A 20,603-nucleotide genomic window follows, 5' to 3' on the forward strand; every position below is an offset into this window, starting at 1 on the left:
GCTCAGTTCACTTTATGTCATAAGTAACCTATAGTTCTTTTTATAAAAAAAGATGTGGTTTCTGCAGCCAGTTCACAAGCTTTAGGCTTGTCTAAGAGAAATTGAAAGAGGTTCATAGCCTGTGGTACTATTCGAAATTTTATTTTCAGCTTTTTCCTTTACCTTTTTCCAAATTGAGTTCTGGCCAGGCTGTCTGATAATTCATTGTGGATTTCCCTCTCCTGCATCAGTTGTTCATCCTGTTCTTGGAATAGATTGCTCATTGCAGCACAATGGAAACAGTTTGTGTCTTCCTCTCCTTTCTTTTACAGTGCATCTGCTACTGGCTAGTAGAAGACAGAGTTTGGTAACTTTTTTTTTTTTTGTAAGGTATGAGCAGCCAGTGTCTGTTGTGGCTAGGATGCATTCTTGTTCCCCTGTTGTTGTTCCTCATCTTGTTCCTCTGTTGCTGTTATGCTTCTTAAGTTTGCAAACATTAGCATACAGGAGAAGGGAGAGGTTGACTATCCAGAAATGGAGATTACAGCTTGCTTCCTGAAATGCCTTGGAGAAAGCTTCATGGATTTTCCAAGGCTTCCAAAGATTTCCAAAGTTATTTGTTACCTTTTACCAGCTGTACATGATCTAGGAGCAGTGGTGCTCATTATCAGGAAGCTAGACAATTCTGTAAGCATCAGAACTGCGTATATACTCCTTTAGTGCACAAAACTTCCCTGCAGTACAGTTCAGATACTGGACTATTGAGCACTAAGTTTTGTATTTCTGAAAGTTCTTTAAGAACAAAAGCAGCAGTCATGGTTCTAGAATTACATGTGTTTATATCAAGCATTCAAGTGGTTACTAATACAGACTTTCCCTATATTAGAAATGAGACATGCAACTGATGGATTTGTCATCATATATTGAGAATCTTGCATTCATATTAACTTGCTGTATTTTATAGATGAGATGTACTTTGGGTTTGATCCTAATTGATACCCTAAACTTAGTCTTGGACAGTTTGTACCAAGACATTACAGAATTATGCTTTAACTTAGTTCTTCTGCTTGAAGTTTATTGCAGTCCCCATATCTGTTTATGGAAAGAAGCCATAATAGTCCTTCCTCTTTCTGTCCCTTAGGAAAAACAAAAGATAATTCAGTCTTCATTTGTAAAAGATGCTCTATCCCATGACAATTCTAGTGGCTCTTTTTCTGAATCCTTTCAAGTTTGAATAAATTTCCTCAAGTGTGTGTAGGACTGTGCATCTCTGTACTGTCAGTATCTTCCTGGAGTATCCCAGGATTTCATCTGTCACTTCCAAGGCTTCATCGTGTAGATGGATCTTATCATCCTACAGTTAACCCTTTCTCAGTTTAAAGGCTTGTAAATGCTTAAAAGATGCTTTTTCTTGGATCCTGAACTGTAACTTGGCAATCCTTGAGTTTCGTCCTGTAGTTATTACTCCAGGCCTTTAGGATCAATTTGTTCTTATTGATAACCTGCCATGCTTTTTTCTTTTTCTTCTCTCCCCTCTGGCCCTGGTGGTAGCTTCTAATACCATGATCATCTAAGCAGTTATCACACATGACTATTCTTTGTTGTTGTCACATAGAGAAATACTTAATACAGGAACTTATTACAGAAATATTTAATGACATATAATTCCAAAATTAATCCTATGAAGCTGTGCTAATAACCTCCCTCCAGCCATATATTTCCCATTTCAATACAAACCACTAACAAATGTATGTAGTTTCTGGCTTGAAAAAGATCAGTAGAGCATGGAATGGCTTGGGTCAGAAGGGACCATTAAAGATCACCTAGTCCAACTACCCTGCAATAAGCAGGGACATCTTCAACTAGATCAGACTTCTCAAAGCCCTGTCTAGCCTGGCCTTGAATATATTTGCAGGGATGGGGCACCTACCACCTGCCTGGGCTGTTCCAGTGTTTCACCACCCTCATTGTAAAAAAATTCTTACATCTAGCCTGATTCTGCCCTCCTTTAGTTTAAAACCATTACCCCTTGTCCTTTCGGTACAGGCACTGCTAAAAAGTCCTCCCCCACCTTTATTCTAAGCCCTCTTTAAGTACTGAAAGGCCACAATAAGGTGTCCTCAGAGCCCTCTCTCCAGGCTGAGCAACCTTAACTCTCAGCCTGTCCTCACAGGAGATGTGTTCCCTCCCTCTGATGGTTTCTGTGGCCTTCCTCTGGACTTGCTCTAACAGATCTTTCCTGTACTGAGGACTCCAGAGCTGGCTGCTTTGGGGTCGGTCTCACCAGAGCAGAGCGGCAGGGTTGTCTCCCTCAGCCTGCTGGCCACACTTCTTTTGATGCAGCCCAGGATACAGTTGGCTTTCTGGGCTGCAAGCCCCCATCGCCAGGTCATGTTGGGCTTCCTAGTAAACCAACAACCCTGAGTCCTTCTCCTCAGGGCTGATGTCAATCCATTCTCTGCCCAGCCCAGAGTTGTGCTTGGAATTGCCTTGACCCAGGTGCAGGACCTTGCACTTGGCCTTGTTGAACTTCATGACATTTGCATGGGCCCATCTCTCAAGCCTGTCAGGGTCCCGCTGGATGGCATCCCAACCCTCAGGCGTGTCAACTGCACTACTCAGCTTGGTGGCATCTGCAGATTCGCTGAGGATACACTAGATTCCACTGTTTATGTCATTGATGAAGATATTAAACAGCCATGGTTGATACCTTTCTAAGATGAAGAATTGAGTGTGGTAATATTAAAGATTCTATTAGATTGTCTATTACCAGGTTTTTATAAATTCTGTCCTGTGTTGTCTATTGTGCAATTGTGTGCTATTGTGTTTATCCACAAGATGAAAAATTAAGGCTGTACAGGGAAGCTTGGGTTTTAATACAGTTCTGTTAAAAGAAATTTGTATATGTTTAAACTGCTGATATGAAAAGCTCTTGTTACAGTCTGTCAGAGGGGAAAAAGACCGAAGGGGAGCTTGGGTTTGTAAGCTTCAGCTTTGCAGATACAGCATACCCTCCTTGAGGCTATGCATAAGTAACTGTCATCTCAAATGTTCTAGATAAAAAGTACTTATTGTCAAGCACTTGTCTCAAGTGGACTTCATAATTGTAATTATGAATTAGGTGTTGGCTCTCAGTTTAATAAGTACTCTTAGTGGTAATAGTTGAAATACATGCCTTAGAGTGTGACCACAGCTCTGTGTGGGTTTTATTTAGAACTCCTGTCAGTGATGTCTTTATGTATCTAAATTGCATTTTAGTATTATTACTAATCAGTTGTTTATCTAACATGACGTTAAGAAATAGGTGTTGAGAACGTAAGCAGCCCCAAATGTATCTAAACATATGACATCTTTCCTGTCAATTCTGTCTTAATTAAGAGATGCCTTACATGTATTTTATAGGTCTGCCTTTGTTATGGAAGTACAGTATTTTGTGTCTTGGACTTCACATGAGCCCCAAAATATGGGGCTTTGTGCTCTGGCTTCTTCATGCCTCTCAGCTACCTCAGGCCCTTGCTAGCTCTATCTGCTGTCTGTTTTTCTATCTGTGGGTGTTGCAGGATCATAACGAATGGGGACTTGAACTCAATAGAAATAATATACTACAAAATATAAGGGATGCTGAAGATAAATCTGCAGAGGGTCCTGTTGTTTGACTTGAGCATCCAGGATATAGAAACCTAATGTTAAGTGAAACTCAAGTTTCTGTGTATTCGTTCAGCTTTTTAATACGACTTTTCACATTTAGAATTTGCAACTGAAACTTAATTTCAGGAGCACTTAGCAGATTTTTCTTCATCTGTTTAAAGAATTATATGATGTTAGAGCACTTTACCTTCAGTGCTGAGAAGTGTTTGGTAACTTATTTCTACATAATAAATTCTTAATATAGCAGGAAATGTGAATATATATAATACTTAGAATTTGTTTTTTGTCTAAGTGATACTTTCAGTAGATTATGTATTAAGCTGTGACTCTTCTGGGAGTTAGTGTTCTTGATATTACTGTAATTCTTCCAGTAAATTCCAGAAGAGGCTGTGATTAAGCAGTGATGTGTTAGGCTTCCTTTAAGCATGTAAATAGTCCCACTGACTTTGTGGTGGTGGCAGGGCTGAGATCTGTTATGGTGTATATAGTAACTTCAGATTTTTCATTTCAATGTTTGTAGTTGGTGTATGAATTTTTCCTGAGGTTTTTGGAGAGCCCGGATTTTCAGCCTAGCATTGCAAAGCGATATATTGACCAGAAATTTGTACAGCAGGTAAGTAGAGAGTTTTCCCACCTCCAGATTTAAAGATCAGCCCTCAAGCTTAACAGATGGACTGTACAGCTAAGGAGAGTATTAAAGCTTTCATGTTGACACAGGGTTAAATTTTAGTCGTTCTAACAGTGATTTCTGCCAAACACTAAATAAATAGCACATCACACCAGTCAGGCTATATGTAATTAGTAACTTCAGAAACACTGTTTTCCACTATCAACCTCAGTGCTTTGCAACGCAAAATATTTGTCATTTTTAAGTACAATTTGTGTTTTTAATGATTTGTAACTTCCAGTCAGTAACTTCAGATCAGTCAAATGTGCTAATTAAACTTTTGTAATGCTTTTATTTTTTCATAGATTTATCATGGGAAAACTTAAAGCGAACTTTTTCCTGTAAAAAGTTCCTGTACTTATTGTACATGAAACATGTTCCAACATCTGCTAACGTGACTGGACAGGGTCATTCTCTTTACTATTGTGTGTTAAACACAGAAGGAAAATCTAGTAAGAAAGCACATAGGAAAATCGTGCTTCACCATGCAAAATAACTATGAGCAAGAAAGTGAAGTGAGATACCATATTAAATATAACTTTTCAAGGAATTAGGCTGTAGGACACCATAACAATTTTTGTCCAAGGTTAACTCAGTTTTTTACCATGTCAAAACACTTGTTTGTCAAGGAAAAGCTCAGTATTTGAAGAGCAAGTGCTGGCAGGCTATCACAGTGCAGCAATGAAAAGGAAAAACATAGCTGGATGTTTTCCCTCCCCACCTTCAGTGACTGCATTTAATTTCCACTTCTTTGGTTTTACTGTTCTTGTTTATAGGTGTTTCCTTCTTCTCTGTTTTATTCTATTTTTCCAACAAAATTCAGGCCTGAAGCTGCTGCTGAACTATTGGCTGTGGGTACCAAATTTACTAATTGACCCATGGTTCTTAAGTGCCACGTTGCAGAGTTTCAATTCCTGACATTTCACTTGATCTTCCTCTCCAGTACGAGAAAGACAATGCAATGAACAGCTAGCTATATGTGGAAAGAAAGTGGAGTAGTGACCCTGAGAAATTCCTTCTAAATATAAAAATGAAATGAGCCTGAACGAGTTCCTGAACAGCTCTTTCCCGTCCCATATGCTCTTTGGTGTAGACGTACCTAAGCTTACAGACCTGGACTGAGCAGGAGCTGTAGCGACTGCTTGAGCAAAGTTACTGACTTGTTTAGCACAGTTAGCATTTCTGAATACGCTCTCAATTGGATGTGCAGGGAAAAAAACTACTAAAATCATGGTCCAGTGGGGTTGGAATATCTTTTGATGTCTTCAGGTGAGTAGGGTGTTTTCTGTATCCTTGGAAAACTTTCTACAAGGAAAAAAATGTGTGGAAAATCTTGCTAGCTTATTGTGGCATTTAGTCTATATTAGCAGAGAGTCAGTTATTATTACATATCTTATGCTTAATTTAAGACCTCCTCCATATAAAATCATTAATTTTAGTGAAATTTCTTGTAAAGGAATGCTTTTGCTTAACCTTCAAGACACAAGTAGCTTTTTTGGGATGAGCAGTACAAGTTTTTAATTAAGAAATTGTAGATATCTGACACAGCTTTGATTCATTCTAATTTCTTAAAGACCAAGTGTAAATCACTTAGCTAAAGGTTTGATAATCTCATTCTTATTTTGTTATTGTAATAGTTGTTGGAATGGCTTTATCTATTGCACACAGACATTTGAAGGGAATGAAGCGGCTGTTTTGTGGGGTTTTTTTTAAGTTATCAGCTTTATTTAAAATCCAATTTTGAAAATACAATGTTGACATCCAAATAAAATTTTTGGCTAAACTGATTCTAATTTTTCTGATTTAAACTTGTAGATTAAAGATAAAATTTGAATTGGTTAGTAACACAACAAACTAAGTCTTTCAAAAGTAATAAATTTCAATTTAATTTTTAAAGTTATTGGAGCTCTTTGATAGTGAAGACCCTCGAGAACGTGATTTCCTGAAGACCGTTCTTCATAGAATTTATGGAAAATTCCTTGGTTTAAGAGCATTCATCAGGAAACAGATTAACAACATTTTCCTCAGGTATGCTCTGTGTGTGTGACTAGGTTGAGGAATAATTTATCTTGCCTATATGGTCTGGGTCTGCAGTGATTTATTCTTGAAATAAAAAAAACTGGGTTTGATCTGTGATCTGGCTTTCAAATATTTAAAGCTTATTACAGGTTATTTCTTTGGGATCTGTAATCCTCTGTTTTGATTTCTGAGGGTTGTCTTTTTTTTTTTTGTAACAGGTTTATATATGAAACAGAGCACTTCAATGGTGTTGCTGAACTTCTCGAGATATTAGGAAGGTAAGTTTGATCTGACAGAAAAAATGTTATTGTGGGTGCTTGCTTTAGCTTTCTTGCTTTGGGAATGGAGGGGAAAAGAAATGAGTGATGACGTGCAGTCACTGATATAATCTAATAACTGCCTGGGTTACCATATGAATACCAATTCGGTGCAAGTTTTAAAGATGACTGGCAAAATATTTCTCAAAGGTCCTTGTTTGTCAGTAATACCTACTCTTGCTTATCTTATATCTGATAGATGACTTATTTGATTCAGAAAATGAGTGTTAACTTATGCCCTCATGCTGAATGAAATGCTTTAATCTTCATTAGGCTGGTTTTCTTTAAATTCTATTCAGGAAAGCCTTGTAAGTGCTTGGGTGTTTTGGTTATCTTTTATGACGTTATTTCACTAATTTTAATTTTTAACTTTTTTGTGGTAGTATTTTCCTGGTTTTCCAAAACTGTCACATACATTTCACAATAGAAGATTTTATAAATATTACTGGTCTTAACTGAAAATCCAAACACTATGAAACTATTGTGGAACCAATTTTCATGAAAATCAAGTCAAAGGGATAGCATTATTTTCTCAGACTTATCTAAAATGTAGAGGGGAGGAAAAAACCCCAGCCTCTTCCTGAAGGACTTTTGTCTGTACGACTCATCAGCTCTTAAAAACAAGATTACTGAATCAGTGAGATAAATTAATAACTTTGAACATTTGTTTTGAGACTGTTGAACAACCTTTCCCTACAGAAACAAACTGCTGTTAAAATAGTTCAAAATTACATGCCATCTATTTTTTTTCTCTGCAAGTTGCTAGTGATTGTGGATGAAATGGATCAGCTTCCTGATGCATGTGTCTAAGCTTTACAATTAGACAGCAAGACTTCCTGTAGATGATTCTACTTTAAGGGAAGTCATGATAAAAATACTTCAGGCCATCTACTATGGTTCTCTGGTATTCCTGCCAAGAGTCTAAACTCTTATACCAACACTTTAAAGGTTGTGCATGTATAGAGCTATTTTATGAAAACAGTTTTAGAAACTGAATTGAATGTCTCTTGAATTTAGAGAAATTCTTGTCTTGCTAGGAAAAAATATTTTTTAATAAAAATAAACCCTGCTTATTCATGTTTTCAGTATTATCAATGGTTTTGCACTGCCACTGAAAGCAGAACACAAACAGTTCCTTATGAAAGTTCTGATTCCCATGCATACTGCAAAGGGATTAGCTTTGTTTCATGCACAGGTAAGCTTTTGCCTATTTTTAAGTGGTGGGGGTTTTTGTATTTGCATTTGAAACTAATGAAACTTGAAGCAGTATGCGCCGTAATATCAATATTCCAAAACATTTGCAAATTCAGTCACTCCTGCTTTAAAGATCTTACAGATCTGATGTCTAAATGTTAATTTTGAGATAATTAGCACATATTAAAAGTAAAAGAATATAACAGTGCATTGAAGTCATGTCACCTAAGTGAGAAGCTTTTTTGCTTGCTAGTCTTGTCACACTTTAAGCTTCATTTAATCTTAGGACCTTGTGCTGTTAATCACTTCCTTTATGTAACCTAAGTGCTGTGCATAAAGGAACCTTGAGTATGGCCAGGTACTCTCCAGAAGTGTGGTTTTTTTATTTCTAAAACCATACTAGTGATGGGGAAGGGTGGAGAATGTTGGATACAAATGGCAGATATGTATAGTAGCTGTCAGAATGCTGCAGTTCTTAATTTGACTTCCATTCTTACACGTTGCACATTCAGCATTTTATTTGAGGAATAATGTATATACTTTCTAGACATATGGCACTTGAGTATTGACTACATTTGATGCAGACTTGCAAGTAATTCTGCTGTGGCTAATTAAAAACTTGCTTTGTTAACTTAGCTCACTAATACAGCTCCTTAGAGACTAAAGATACACGGAAATGCGTTTCTAATTAAAGTGAAATCATTATGACTAGTCTACAAGCAGGATCAAGTAAAAAGCTCAGTTAATTCCTAGTTCTCATATAAAGTTTTAACTTAATTAGATCACTTGTCTTTGTGGTTTATTGCTATGCAATAGGCTGCTCTGTGGTCATGTCAGTGATACGAAAGGGACTGGTCACTTGCCAAAGGTGTCTCTGGTAGGTCAGTACAGCAAGATATCCTTTTTTCTGGATGATACGTTCAATGTGGTTCATCGGTACCTGAAAAGGTCCTGTTAATTCGGCTGTACTGTGTACCTGGAAGTAGCATTTGGTTTGCTGACCAGGCTACTCATCTGTCGCTCCATAAACCACTAGTGCCACATGCAGTTTCAGCAGTCTGTGTTTCTGGTTTCACACTAACCGGCAGGTGTAAACCCACACTGTATCTGCTTTGCGATCCGGAGAGGCCTGGCTGCTCTTACAGCACAAGTTTAGCCTACTCTTAAAAGTTGGAAGTCTTAAAGCTGAATTCAGTTTGAGTCTTTGTGTCTTTGAACAATAAAGCATTACTGTACAACATATATATAATGGGATTTTATGAGATTAATGTGTGACTTTTTTTTTTTTTTTAATCTACACATATGCATCCTTAGCCTAAGGGTAAAAGAAATAAATTAGACCCATTGCAATTAGCAGCTTTGTAATTATCTGCTTTGGGATGACAGATTAAAAAAAAACAACAACAACAATGGAAAGAGGACGCTTGTATTCAAGCATTCCAAGTATTGAAATGTACATTATTTTTGTCTTGGCTTTATAGTGTGAGAAGAAAAATAGTGTGACTTCTTAAAATCAGTCTTAATGGAATCTAGGAATGTAACTACTTTAGTAATAATATTATTGTATGGTTTCTGTACTGGGCAGAGGTATGGTTGTTCAGTTAGTTAACTATGTCCTAAGTAACTAAACAATAAGTAATTATAGACCGTATAATGTTACATTTTGGCCTGAGAAGATCCCTGGACGGAAATCACTAGTCTGGGAGAGCATGCTGGTGATTTAATCACATTATACTTCCCCCACTTCATACACTCTTCCACGGGCATTTGTTGTTGGCCGTTGCTGGGGACAGGACACTCAGCTGGACAGATGTTGCCTGATCTCTTGATTTTAAACTTTGTCAAGTTTAAAAGCAATTTTCTTCTAGGATGAAAAAAAAGATGATTTTTGATATACAGGAAGTTTTTATAAGATAGAGCAGGCCTGTATATCTTGCTGCTTTAATTACAGTTTTGTTTAGTTTGGAAGAATTTGAAATGGCTGTGTTAGGGGTGTTTTGGGTTGGGTTCCCTCCACCCCACCCCCCCAATCTGAAGTGCTTCCATTATAAATTGTGATATTTAGTTATGCTGCAATGTCTAAACAATGTCTGTTTAAACTAAATAGTCATATGACTTACATTCTAGCTCGCCTATTGTGTTGTACAGTTCCTGGAAAAAGATACAACTTTAACAGAGCCTGTAAGTGTTCTTCAGCTGAATGTTTTTCTATTTTTAATTTCAAGTGAATATTTCAGTGTAACTTGTTAGAATTGTATAGCAGTGCTATCTGTGCTGTCTTGATTAATGATCCATAGGTATTTTTTGGGAAAAATTAATTTAAATCCAGAACAGTTGTTAAGAAAATTCTGGGTTTGAAAGGGCAGTTATCTCTTAATCTGTGACCAAGATAGAGCACAAATTTAAGTAACAGTTTGAACCACTGATACCATGCAAATTACCTCATGCGAGAAAGTGTGTAACAACATGTATTCCTTCCTGCTAAGAACTAACATTTTAGTATTTTTGGTGCTGATGGCTTGTGCCTAGCCACTGCATAAAGCTGAAATATTTTAGGGAATAAACAATCCCAAAATAAAAGTTGGAAAGAATAACAACACTTTATTTAGACAGGAAGAACTCTGAAATTCCAAATGTGATGTTTCTGTTCTGTCTCTTAATTTACTGGGGTGCCTCTTGGCAGCTATGATACAGGTGCTTCAGGCATCAGTGGCTTTTGCCTGACTGAATCTCCCATGATACATATTGACAGCTCAGCTAAAAAAGGGGGTTGCAGTGCTTCGTGCAAGGGCTTTGGCAATGCCCATAAAGAAGAATGCAGGCTCAGGGCAGTGCAGTGGCTCATGGGGACAGAGATTCATGTCAGGCTAGCTAGAACAGGAGCTGGTTTTAGCTGGACAATCAGAAATCTTTCTGTTACGGTTTGCTGATATTTATAATAGTTTATACTTTTTTGTGACAAAAAAAATGAAGAGCTTACACAAAACCTAATTTTTTCTATAAAGAAAGCAGATAAACAGCTTTGTAGAAACAATATGGATCTTTACCAGTCTTTCAGTGGAAGCTTGTTTTCTGCACAGCTTAAGTATTGATGTTCCTTGTAGAAGACCAGTTTCTCTGTAGATGGTGGAAGGTGGTTGGCCTGACCGTCTGTAAACTTGCTTTGTCTGCTTGAAGCATCTTCTTTCCCCCTGAACTGCAGTGTTGACAGCTACATCGGTCAATAAGCTTATTTTGTTGGGATAGGGCGAGGAGAAAGGAACTGCTTAGGCCTTATTCCTTTAGCCAAGTGATAAAACCACCTAGGCATTTTGACAGTTAAAGCTGACAAGTGAACAGAAAACGTGTAATGTTGCATAGAGCCCTGCAAGTGATTGAGTGAAGTAACAACATGACAAAGTTAGAACTTCCGGATATGAATTTACAGAACTATGATGCTGGATCCAAACCCAAACTTTGAAGTAAAGAAGGCAGGGTTTTTGAAGTGGGAGTGACATAGTGCAATTCCGAGACTTCATCTGGACTATAGTATATACAGTTCTGGTTGTCTCGTCATCAGTAAAGATGAATTCGGAATGGAGAAGGTAGAAGAACTCAGTGCAGAGTCATTGCCTGTACGTGCTTTGGTCATTACTCTGAGCGTATGGTAAAATTTGCTTTATAAAGGAGTAAAAAGTAAGAAGTGAAGCTTTAAGAAACTTTCTGAGACGCTTGAAAAATAAATGTTAAAGTTTGGGGCAACTGATGAGATAGCATTTGAAATTTTTTTTTGGCTTTAGGTCAAGTAATATTTTAAGAACTCCATCAGAAGGCGCTCTTCACGAGTACCTTACTGTTATTTTTCTGGCAGGAATTGTCACTCAGGGTCAATTTAGAGGACATTCAATCTGAGCTCTTGTAACTATGGTAGTCTGCCTTAGGTCAGTCCTGTGATGTTTGCAGAGCTGACAAGAAGGGTTTGTTACCTAACCCTGCTAAGTGCAGTGGCCTTTACATTGAAGAAATCAGGCTAAAAATGCAGTCCTTGTATGCAAGATAAGTTTTCTAGCAGCTACCTGCTGTTGTAAGTCAGTATGTAGTAAGTATGGGAATTTTGTAGCTTGGATTTATCTTAAGTGTTTCGTATAGTAAAAGCAGCAAGATTTCAGATCTGCTTCATGTTGAGTATTTCTTTGAATAAAATCTTTGCACATCAATGTACATGTATCAGCTCTTTCATATGAAAGCACAGACAAGATGGAAACTGATATTCTTTCTGAGGAGCAAAGAATAGGTATCTTGTTGAGGTCTGCACTGTTAGAACAGATTATTTCTTTATCAAGTTGAGAACGTGTAATGTACTCAGCACCCTTACAAGTGCTGGAAGTTGGACTCTTCCAGCTGAATCAGTTTTATGTTTTCAAGACCACCAAATGCATGCCCCAGTTAGGGGTGTGTGCTAGGTTCTCACAGCTTTTCTTCAGCAAATGTGCCTGTCTGAAATTTTTTTGCTTACTTGCATTGTTCTGGGGGAAGGGAAGGTGTCGGCAGCGTAAGCTATTGCACCTCTAAACATTTGGTTTGTTCTTTCAAAATACAAAATCTCAACAGTACATAACGGAGTTAGTCATGAGCTAATTAACAGAAAATGGCCCTAGATTTAAAGTGTACTTACACAGACTAAATTATGAATCTAGAGAAGCAAGTGTAATTATTTAACGCAAGTTTGACTCATTGATAGTGGAGAGAAGCAAGGGTGCAAAGGACTGCCAGGTCAGGTAATTGCAGTGAAATGGAGGAGCACAAAGTTTCTCCTCCCCCCTCACTGTGCCATCTGCCCCAGCTCCTCTTCTCTGTCCGCGGAGGCAGCAAGGAGGCCAGGTCAGCAGCAGCCGAGCAGTTTGGGGAGGGAGCTCAGCCTCTGCGGGCCAGGCGACAAAGCTGGCCAGGGCCCTGCTCCTTCAGCAGGTGTCAGGTGCTGGTGTTGGTATTTCAGCCTGCTCGGCAGAACTGTACGGACAAGGCGCGGTAAGGAATCTGTTCTTCCCTTGTAACCTGCTTTGTTTCCATAGATTTGAGCATAGGCCTTTACCAGCTGCCTGAGGTTTCTGCATTTGCTCAGTGTCATTTGAAGTGACGTTCAGTTTTGTAGTGGCAGGATATGTGAGTATCCTAGGATACAGACTTGTGGGCACTTAAAATCATATTAACTTTTTCTTTGGAAAGTCACTTCTGATAGTACACATAGTTGTGAATAAGACAGTTGGGAAGCTGGGGGGGAAAAAATAACATGGCAGAAACCAAACATGGAAGTTGAATAGAACTATTCTGTTCAAATAGTTGACTAAGTTCTGCAGTTGGGTGTGATCAGTTAGGTGCTTTTTTTTCATAAAAATAGAGGTCCTTTCCTCAAAATGAAAGTTACAAGGCTTGGAGAATGTTTTTGCTTCTAAAACATAGTTACAGCTTTTTTTTTTTTTTTAGCCAGCATTAATTTTGTAATTTAGATGCCATGTCAGATGTTTGTTTCTAGGAAACAGGCCTCCAGCCTTTGTTTGTTGTGTTCCCCCCTTTCCTCCTGAGGAGCATACTTTCTAATTAAGCTTCCTGAAGGTTTTTTTTCCCCAGTCCTTGTGTAAGGCAGTTTCCAATGTAGATACTGGAATATATTTTCCCTTCATTTTTCTTTTTAAGTTTCCAGTCTTTGACATTTCAAATTCTAGAATTTAAGAGAAAGTGGTAGAGGCCACGGCTCCCCTGTACAGCCATTTGTGCAGTCAGCCTGTATCGCTTGCTTTCAGGCTTCAAACCTTGATGCTGAGACAGGTGCTCCCCGAAGTGTGGATAAGTAGAAAGACATATTCTGGGAAATCTAGCTACAAAATCAAATTGTTATCAGCATCCTATCAATTCATCCATGTACTGGGATGGGAGCGGAGTGTGAACAGTAAGCAAAGACTTGTGAGGGTCTAAATTATTCTGCTGACCTAAACAAGATAAGTATTTAAATGAGACAGCACAGTTTATTTTCAGTGGAACTACATTTAGCTGTATTCAGTTTTCATTGAACCTCTGGATAAAGAAAAGCAAAACTAGTACTTTTTTAGTCTTATCAAATATGTAATAGAAACTTGTTCTGCTTTAATTTGTTTGTGTTTTCAATATAGGTAATCAGAGGACTGCTCAAATTTTGGCCAAAAACTTGCAGTCAGAAAGAGGTTGGTCTTGTCTGTTTTTGATGTCTGCTGTGATGTGACATGTGGTGTGGCAGGTTCACGTGCTGTACCTCAGCTGTGCTGTTCAAGAGATCTTGCAAAAAACTTGCAGTTCAAGCTTCTTGGGGCGCTCATCTTTGTGGTGCAACTCAGTGCAGTCGTTTTGTATGTCTGTTCTTCCTACGGCATTACTATGTTAAAACCATATTGAAAGTTGTATTCAATTAAGGTACTGTATAGAAACACTATTTTCTGAGGTGAAAAGTATTTTAGTATAGGCCAGGCTGGAGGTAGTTATCTACAGTGTGACACAAGCTCAGCATCTGCGCCTGGTAAAGCATACATACGTTCTTTTTCCAAAGTATAAAAATAACTTTAAATGGCTTGGAAAATTCTTTTTTTTTTCTGGTTTCTTTGATGTAGTTAAAAAGAGTTTAAAAATCAGGAGTTTGATTTATGCCCCCAGATCCCACCCGACAGCTCTTTAAAAGTGGGGTCCCTTTAATACTGTTGACCCCATTTGTGAGTGGTGGTAAATTTTTCTCTGCCACCTACCCAGTGTTCTGCTGGTTGTAATTTAAAACGGGAGTTAACTGTTTATCACTTCAAAAGCTACTTTGGAGATCTTGCATAATGGTAATTGCTGCAGCCATTCCTGAAGAATTAAAAAGCTCTAGCATTCTTCTTAACAGTAAAAAACCATATTCTGCAGGAGCAGTTCTGTGAAGTGTTTAGAGCAGTTACACAAAAGAAGAAATCCAAAACTCCCTGACTTCTTCCAGGCTGCAAAAAAATGTGGATGTCTAATGCAATGTAATGACATACAGTGTTCTTTGTGGGATTCATGACTAATGTATAAGCTGTGTCTCGTTTGTTTACAGTGGCGATATAAAACATTCTCATACTTTTTGATATATTTCTTTTACACAAACAGGTCATGTTTTTAGGTGAAATTGAAGAAATCTTAGATGTAATAGAACCAACACAATTCAAAAAAATAGAAGAGCCTTTATTTAAGCAAATATCCAAGTGTGTATCAAGTTCACATTTTCAGGTAAGAATATTAAAGAAAACCACCACCAATGTTAAAAAAATTCGTAGTAATTCTTTGGCTGCTGACCCCTAAACGTTGTGTTTCAGGTTGCAGAAAGAGCTTTGTATTTCTGGAATAATGAATATATTCTTAGCCTGATTGAGGAGAACATTGATAAAATTCTACCAATCATGTTTGCCAGTTTATACAAGATCTCCAAAGAACACTGGAATCCGTATGTAATGTTTAACTTTATCTATAGTACCATAAATAAATTGTCCATGGTTTCAAGCCTGGATTGTAAGTTTGTAAATGTGACTTCATTTTTACTTAATTTCATTGTTTTAATCTGATTTAAGGGTGCTAAAATTGACATAGTTTTAAGCTGCATCATGCTTTCACTGCTCTGCATTGTTATGATTGAGACCTGGAATTTATTGAAAAAGTATGAGGAAACTGCATGATGGTCTTCATACTGTAATCACGTTTGATCCTGTGCGTGCGTTAAAAATCCAAATTGATGCTACTGAGACCAAAACAATTTCCAGGGGATGCTTTTGCTGTACTTATGCTTTGCTGTCCTTTACTACTTTAGATGAACAAAATTCTGTCAGTGTCTTCATAAGTAGTTATTGCAGAATTTGCTTGTGTCCAGCATCTCAAACTGAGTTGCAAGTCTATCTGCAGAATGTAAAGCTTGTAGAGGCAAAAGCCAGGGTAGGCAGGAGCCTCCCACAACTCTGAAGTGCATCAGATGTCCCGTTTCAAGCTCTTAGAGGCTCTGAAATTACTTTATCTAGGTGGTGTTTCTAGTTGCAAATGTATCAGCTAAGACAATATAAATTTTGGAGAACTAGTTCTTGGAGCATTAATATACTTGGGACCTCAACAAATCTGAAGGATGTTGCTCTTTCCCTAGCTGCAGGCAGAAGTTGCTCTTTATGAAGTGAAAGACACAGGATAATTGTATACCTTGAGGGCAAGGAAGTTTGGGGAAGAAAGTCTGACCCTTTGGTTTTAATCTGCTTTGGAGGGCAGACGCACTTACATCCATCTGGCTGTCCGACCCAGACTTAACTTGCTCAAAATCAAGCTTTTCCTCTTGGAAAACCAAAACCCTGAATAAGCTTTTGTCTTCAAACCACGTGAAAGCCACTGTTCAAAAGAAGAAAGTGTGCAGACAGGCTGCGGGTACTGTGCAGTTTGAGCGTAAGCCCTCTGAATAGCTGGGAGGTTTCCTAGGGCCAGAACAGAGCGTACTGAAAAGGCAAACCTGGCCCTTCTGTTACCACCTTAAGATTTTTTTTTTCTTTCCCTCCTTTTCCAAGGTCACAAGACTGCATGGCACCCCTGCTCTGCAGCCTTACAACCAGTACTGCTTTGTGAAGGTGAACTGCTAGTGAGGGCAAAGACAGTTTACCTACTTTTTTGATTAGTCATCAGCTTCATGATAGGCACTTTCTTAATGTTTCATTTGATTGCTGTTTTTGCATTTCTTCATATAATTATGAAGAGTGTGTTTAAAGGAGATAAACGCTACAATGTATAAGTTAACTTACTGAAATAGGAATGCTTTCACAAAAAGAATAGCGGTGCCTAATGTAGAAACAGAGCCAGCCATGTAAGACACAGCTAGTGTTGCTCAAGCTCTTCAGTTTCCTAAAGAAACGAAGGTACCGGAAACCATCACCTGATGTTCTCTAACGGGGCACATGCAGCAACGCTACCTGCTGCCCAAAAACGTTCTGGTAGAGCTTTTAGTAGCTGTATTAAACCATGCACCTGTGGTTCCTCTGCTGCATTCTTCTGCCCTGGCTTGAAGCTGTTAGCCAGAAGTTTTATTTTTCTGGACTCCCGTATTTCATTACTCAAGTATTACAAAATTGTTGTTTAAAACTCACGTTTGTTAAACGTTAACGTAATTGAATGGCTTTATAGTACAGCCACAGTACTAATAATTATATCCTATGCCATTACAAAAGTCAGGAATTTATGGTTAAAGAGCCATTTCAAAAAATGTTTAGATACGGTTTTTATTAATTCACAGAGGAAATTATAGTAAAGGATTTTGTGTCAAACTCACTGGCCTTACAGTTGTATCTTGATTAAGCTCAGAGTCCAAAAAAAGAGAATGAACGCTTGTTCACTGAAATTAATGTTGTGTCTTAATTCTAATGGTTGTGTTCTTTCTTTTCTAGCACTATTGTGGCACTGGTATATAACGTGCTGAAAACCCTGATGGAAATGAATGGCAAGCTTTTTGATGAACTTACAAGCTCGTATAAAGCAGAAAGGCAAAGGTACTGATTCTTCCCCCAAATGCATGTTGATGAATACATACCCAAAATGTACCAGCTGAAAAGAAACAAAACTTAATTGTGGCTGTGGGGTTCTCTGGTGGAACTGCTCATCAGATACTTGCTGCTGGGTGTCACTTGAGCGGAGCCACCTGCCCAGGTGTGTGTCTGTGGTGTGGTGGGAGCGGGAGCCCGGGGAGGGGGCAGGAAGGCCCCAGCTCCCATCCATCCTGCCTGGGCAGGCAGCTCGCCCTCTCCTGTGTGGTAAAACCAGGATCAGCTGCTGCCATGAAGGGCCTCCTGGTGCTGACCGCTGCTTCAGGGCGTGTTGTGTGAAGAGAGCTGAGCTGGAGAACACTTCACAGCTCAGCTAAAACCTCTCTCATTCTAACCTACTGAGCAGTACAGGTGGGATAAGGGAGGCAGGCGTAGGTTCTCCCAGGCCAGCTGAGACCACGTGCCAAGTCTCCTCTCAGTCGTTGTGCTTTTCTCCCCCAAAGATGCTTAGTTGCCTTGATGTGTCTGCATGTGATAAAGAGCCTCCTTAGACTTGCAGTCATCTGTGCAAAGCCACGCTGCAGCCATTGTCTGAGTTTGCTGGAGCAAAGTTACAGTTTTACCACTAACCATTCCCAATTTGTATGCTCGTTTTTTAACAGAGGAAACTACCTGCCTCTGTAACTAGCTTTGGAGAAAAACTTAAAAGAGGAATTACTTGATGTAAATCATGGTTGTTAAGTAACTGAGTCTCCACATTGTGCTTAAAACACATCTGAAATTGATACTTCACTCTTTTCTACAGAGAGAAAAAGAAAGAATTGGAACGTGAAGAGTTGTGGAGAAAGCTAGAGGAGTTAAAGCTTAAGAAGGCTATGGCAGAAAAGCAGAACAGCACTCACAATGTGCTAAATGCACACAATACAAGTGCCAAATAAAAGAAATGACCACCTGTACTCGGCAGACATACTTTTTTGTACCCTTTTGAAATATATAATGATTTGCAAAAGAAACCTCATCAGTATAACAGAAACAGCCAATTTTTTTCTCCGGCAAATGTAAAGGTTTGAATTTAAATACAGCAGTTAAGTGATGTCATTACCACAGCATATTGTAAATTTGTCTAATTATTGATACTGTCACTTCCAATGTTTCATAGAACTGAATTATCCTTAATGAGTGAAATAATTACGGGAGTGGTGAGAATTATGACTTGAATTTTTGATTGTGTTGCACATAGGTGGTATAGTTTGCTATGTACACTTTTTTCCTTGTTTTATATGTGCTTTTCACATCGATGCATACTTTGGTTAAGATGATAGAAAAGGCTTCTAGTTGTGCTGTATTTTCTCAAATAAAACCAAGGTACGTTACCCGTAACTTGAGATACTCAGTATGTGCCCCTTACAGCACTGAAAGGAACTGGGATACGGTGCTGTCCTTGAATTCCTGATTGGATTCAGATTTAGATTTGTTAATGCTTACATTAGAATGAGGCAAAGGAGGGAGAGAAAGTCAGCTTGAACAGGTTGGGGTGGTCCATGTGTCTGACCCACCGTGTGGCGAGTGCCTCTACCCCATTCTCGCTGCCTCTTGGCCCTGGGCTAGGTAGAGATTTCCTCCTGCTACAGCTGAGGATGGAGCTTCCTCTGGAGAGCCCATCAATGATGCTCCTCAGCAGCCCAAGGACTCCCTGCAGAGTAGTGCAGGTCTCCGAGAGACTATCCTGGATGTTTTTGCATTAGTTTTAGCATCTCATGGACTGAAAAATGAGACCAAAATAGCGCTGTTGTTTTTTTAAGTAAGGAGGAAAGGATGTCAGTAAATAGTTCCTTGTTTTCTTTAAAGACAATGCAGCCTGCTTCTTAAAGGTGGAAAGCTGACAATAGAAGTCTTGTCTGTTTGCTTGATCAAGTATTTTTCACATCTTTTATCAGAGTACCATTCCAGTCTCTTTAATTGCAGTTGTGTGGAGAACTTTTGTAATGAAAGATCTTTGGGGAATTGAGCAGCATTCAATAAAGTCTTTATGTTTGTATTTAGTGCTGTATATCACATCTTTGTGTTTATAAAGACCAGGAGGATTAGAATGGCTTCTACGAACAACCTGCTAACTGCACAAATCCCCGAGTAACCTGTGGCTTTTTGCTGAGTGGCCGATGTGGCTGAGGCACAGGCTGCTGGGGTTCTGTTTTGGTGAGTAGGGTGGATGGCTTTGTCCCGCTCTGCGGTGGTGGTGGTGGTGAGGACAGCTGAGGCAGGTGTCCTGGGCTGTTCCTACCCACTGCTTGGCTGGTTTACTGACGTTACTCAGTTTTCAGGGGAAAAAGCTACTGCACTTTGCGAGTTGACTTTGCTACACTTCTATCGTTAACTTCATTTTTGTCTCTTAAGTAGTTGTGTTCCACGGAAAACAGGAATAATGCTGCCTAAAGAGGTTTATACTTCCCATAGTCATGTGTGATCAAAACTAGTTAGTTGCTATTTTCTGCATGTCAGTGTTTATATAAAAAGACTATATAATCAGCTGTAGACTCTGTCGTGGTGGGTGGCTACCCAAAATTTGGGGGGGGGAACAAATCCTTTACTTTTCATGGTGCTGCTTTGAAATCCTGAAGCCAGATGTTAAACACCCTGGGGCCTGCAAGGGTGCACTTTACCAGCTCAGGGCAGGAGATAACTGTCCTGTGGACAGAGTTTACCTCAGTTTAGTACTTCAGTGCCTTTTTTTCCATAGAATAAAACCCTGAAGTTGAGATGTGAAGTATCTTCAGCTGTCCTGCAGTCTAAAAGAAGTTCATACAAACACGGGGAATCTTAACTTATCTTGCAGTAGTACAAACAACAGCTACTGGCATTTTTTAATTGTTATATATTGTTCAAAATTTTACAAATACGGACATCAAAAGTAAATAACAAAAATAGAGTAGCTTGTAAGAGGCCGTTTCAAAGTGTGTAACGCTTGCTAATAGAATAACTCCTATAAGTAGGTATATAAAAGAAAGGTTTCTTGGCTGGAATCAGCTGGCCTGTTCCAGTAACATTTCCTTATAAAACAGAAAATCTTGATAGCTGAGATGTAGTGACTGAACTTTACTACTATGGGAATTTATTTTTTAAAAGTACAGAAAAATACTGCAGAAAGGGGCTCATCCTTTATTTAACCATATGTCCTAGTCACCGCGTGGCTGGGGCTTCTCTGACCTCATTAGCAAACAAAGAACAGAAAAGGCAGTGGGATGCATCAATACCTGATCA

The 20,603-nt window shown here is 38.7% G+C and overlaps 1 protein-coding gene across 1 annotated transcript in view; it reads left to right on the forward strand.

Moving 5' to 3' along the window:
- The window catches only part of PPP2R5A (protein phosphatase 2 regulatory subunit B'alpha), a 45,187-nt gene extending 25,804 nt beyond the window's left edge, over positions 1 to 19,383 (forward strand). Inside the window, exons 4-13 of the mRNA XM_005441896.4 lie at positions 4,148 to 4,240; positions 6,192 to 6,322; positions 6,532 to 6,591; positions 7,717 to 7,825; positions 9,952 to 10,005; positions 13,971 to 14,021; positions 14,953 to 15,072; positions 15,159 to 15,286; positions 17,250 to 17,351; positions 18,151 to 19,383. Coding sequence (XP_005441953.1) covers positions 4,148 to 4,240; positions 6,192 to 6,322; positions 6,532 to 6,591; positions 7,717 to 7,825; positions 9,952 to 10,005; positions 13,971 to 14,021; positions 14,953 to 15,072; positions 15,159 to 15,286; positions 17,250 to 17,351; positions 18,151 to 18,283 — 981 coding nt within the window. The 3' untranslated portion in view covers positions 18,284 to 19,383. The remainder of the gene's footprint in view (positions 1 to 4,147; positions 4,241 to 6,191; positions 6,323 to 6,531; positions 6,592 to 7,716; positions 7,826 to 9,951; positions 10,006 to 13,970; positions 14,022 to 14,952; positions 15,073 to 15,158; positions 15,287 to 17,249; positions 17,352 to 18,150) is intronic.
- The last annotated feature ends 1,220 nt before the right edge of the window (positions 19,384 to 20,603 follow it).

The sequence above is a fragment of the Falco cherrug genome, chromosome 13 (assembly GCF_023634085.1).
Source record: "Falco cherrug isolate bFalChe1 chromosome 13, bFalChe1.pri, whole genome shotgun sequence".
Taxonomy (NCBI): Eukaryota; Metazoa; Chordata; class Aves; order Falconiformes; family Falconidae; genus Falco; species Falco cherrug.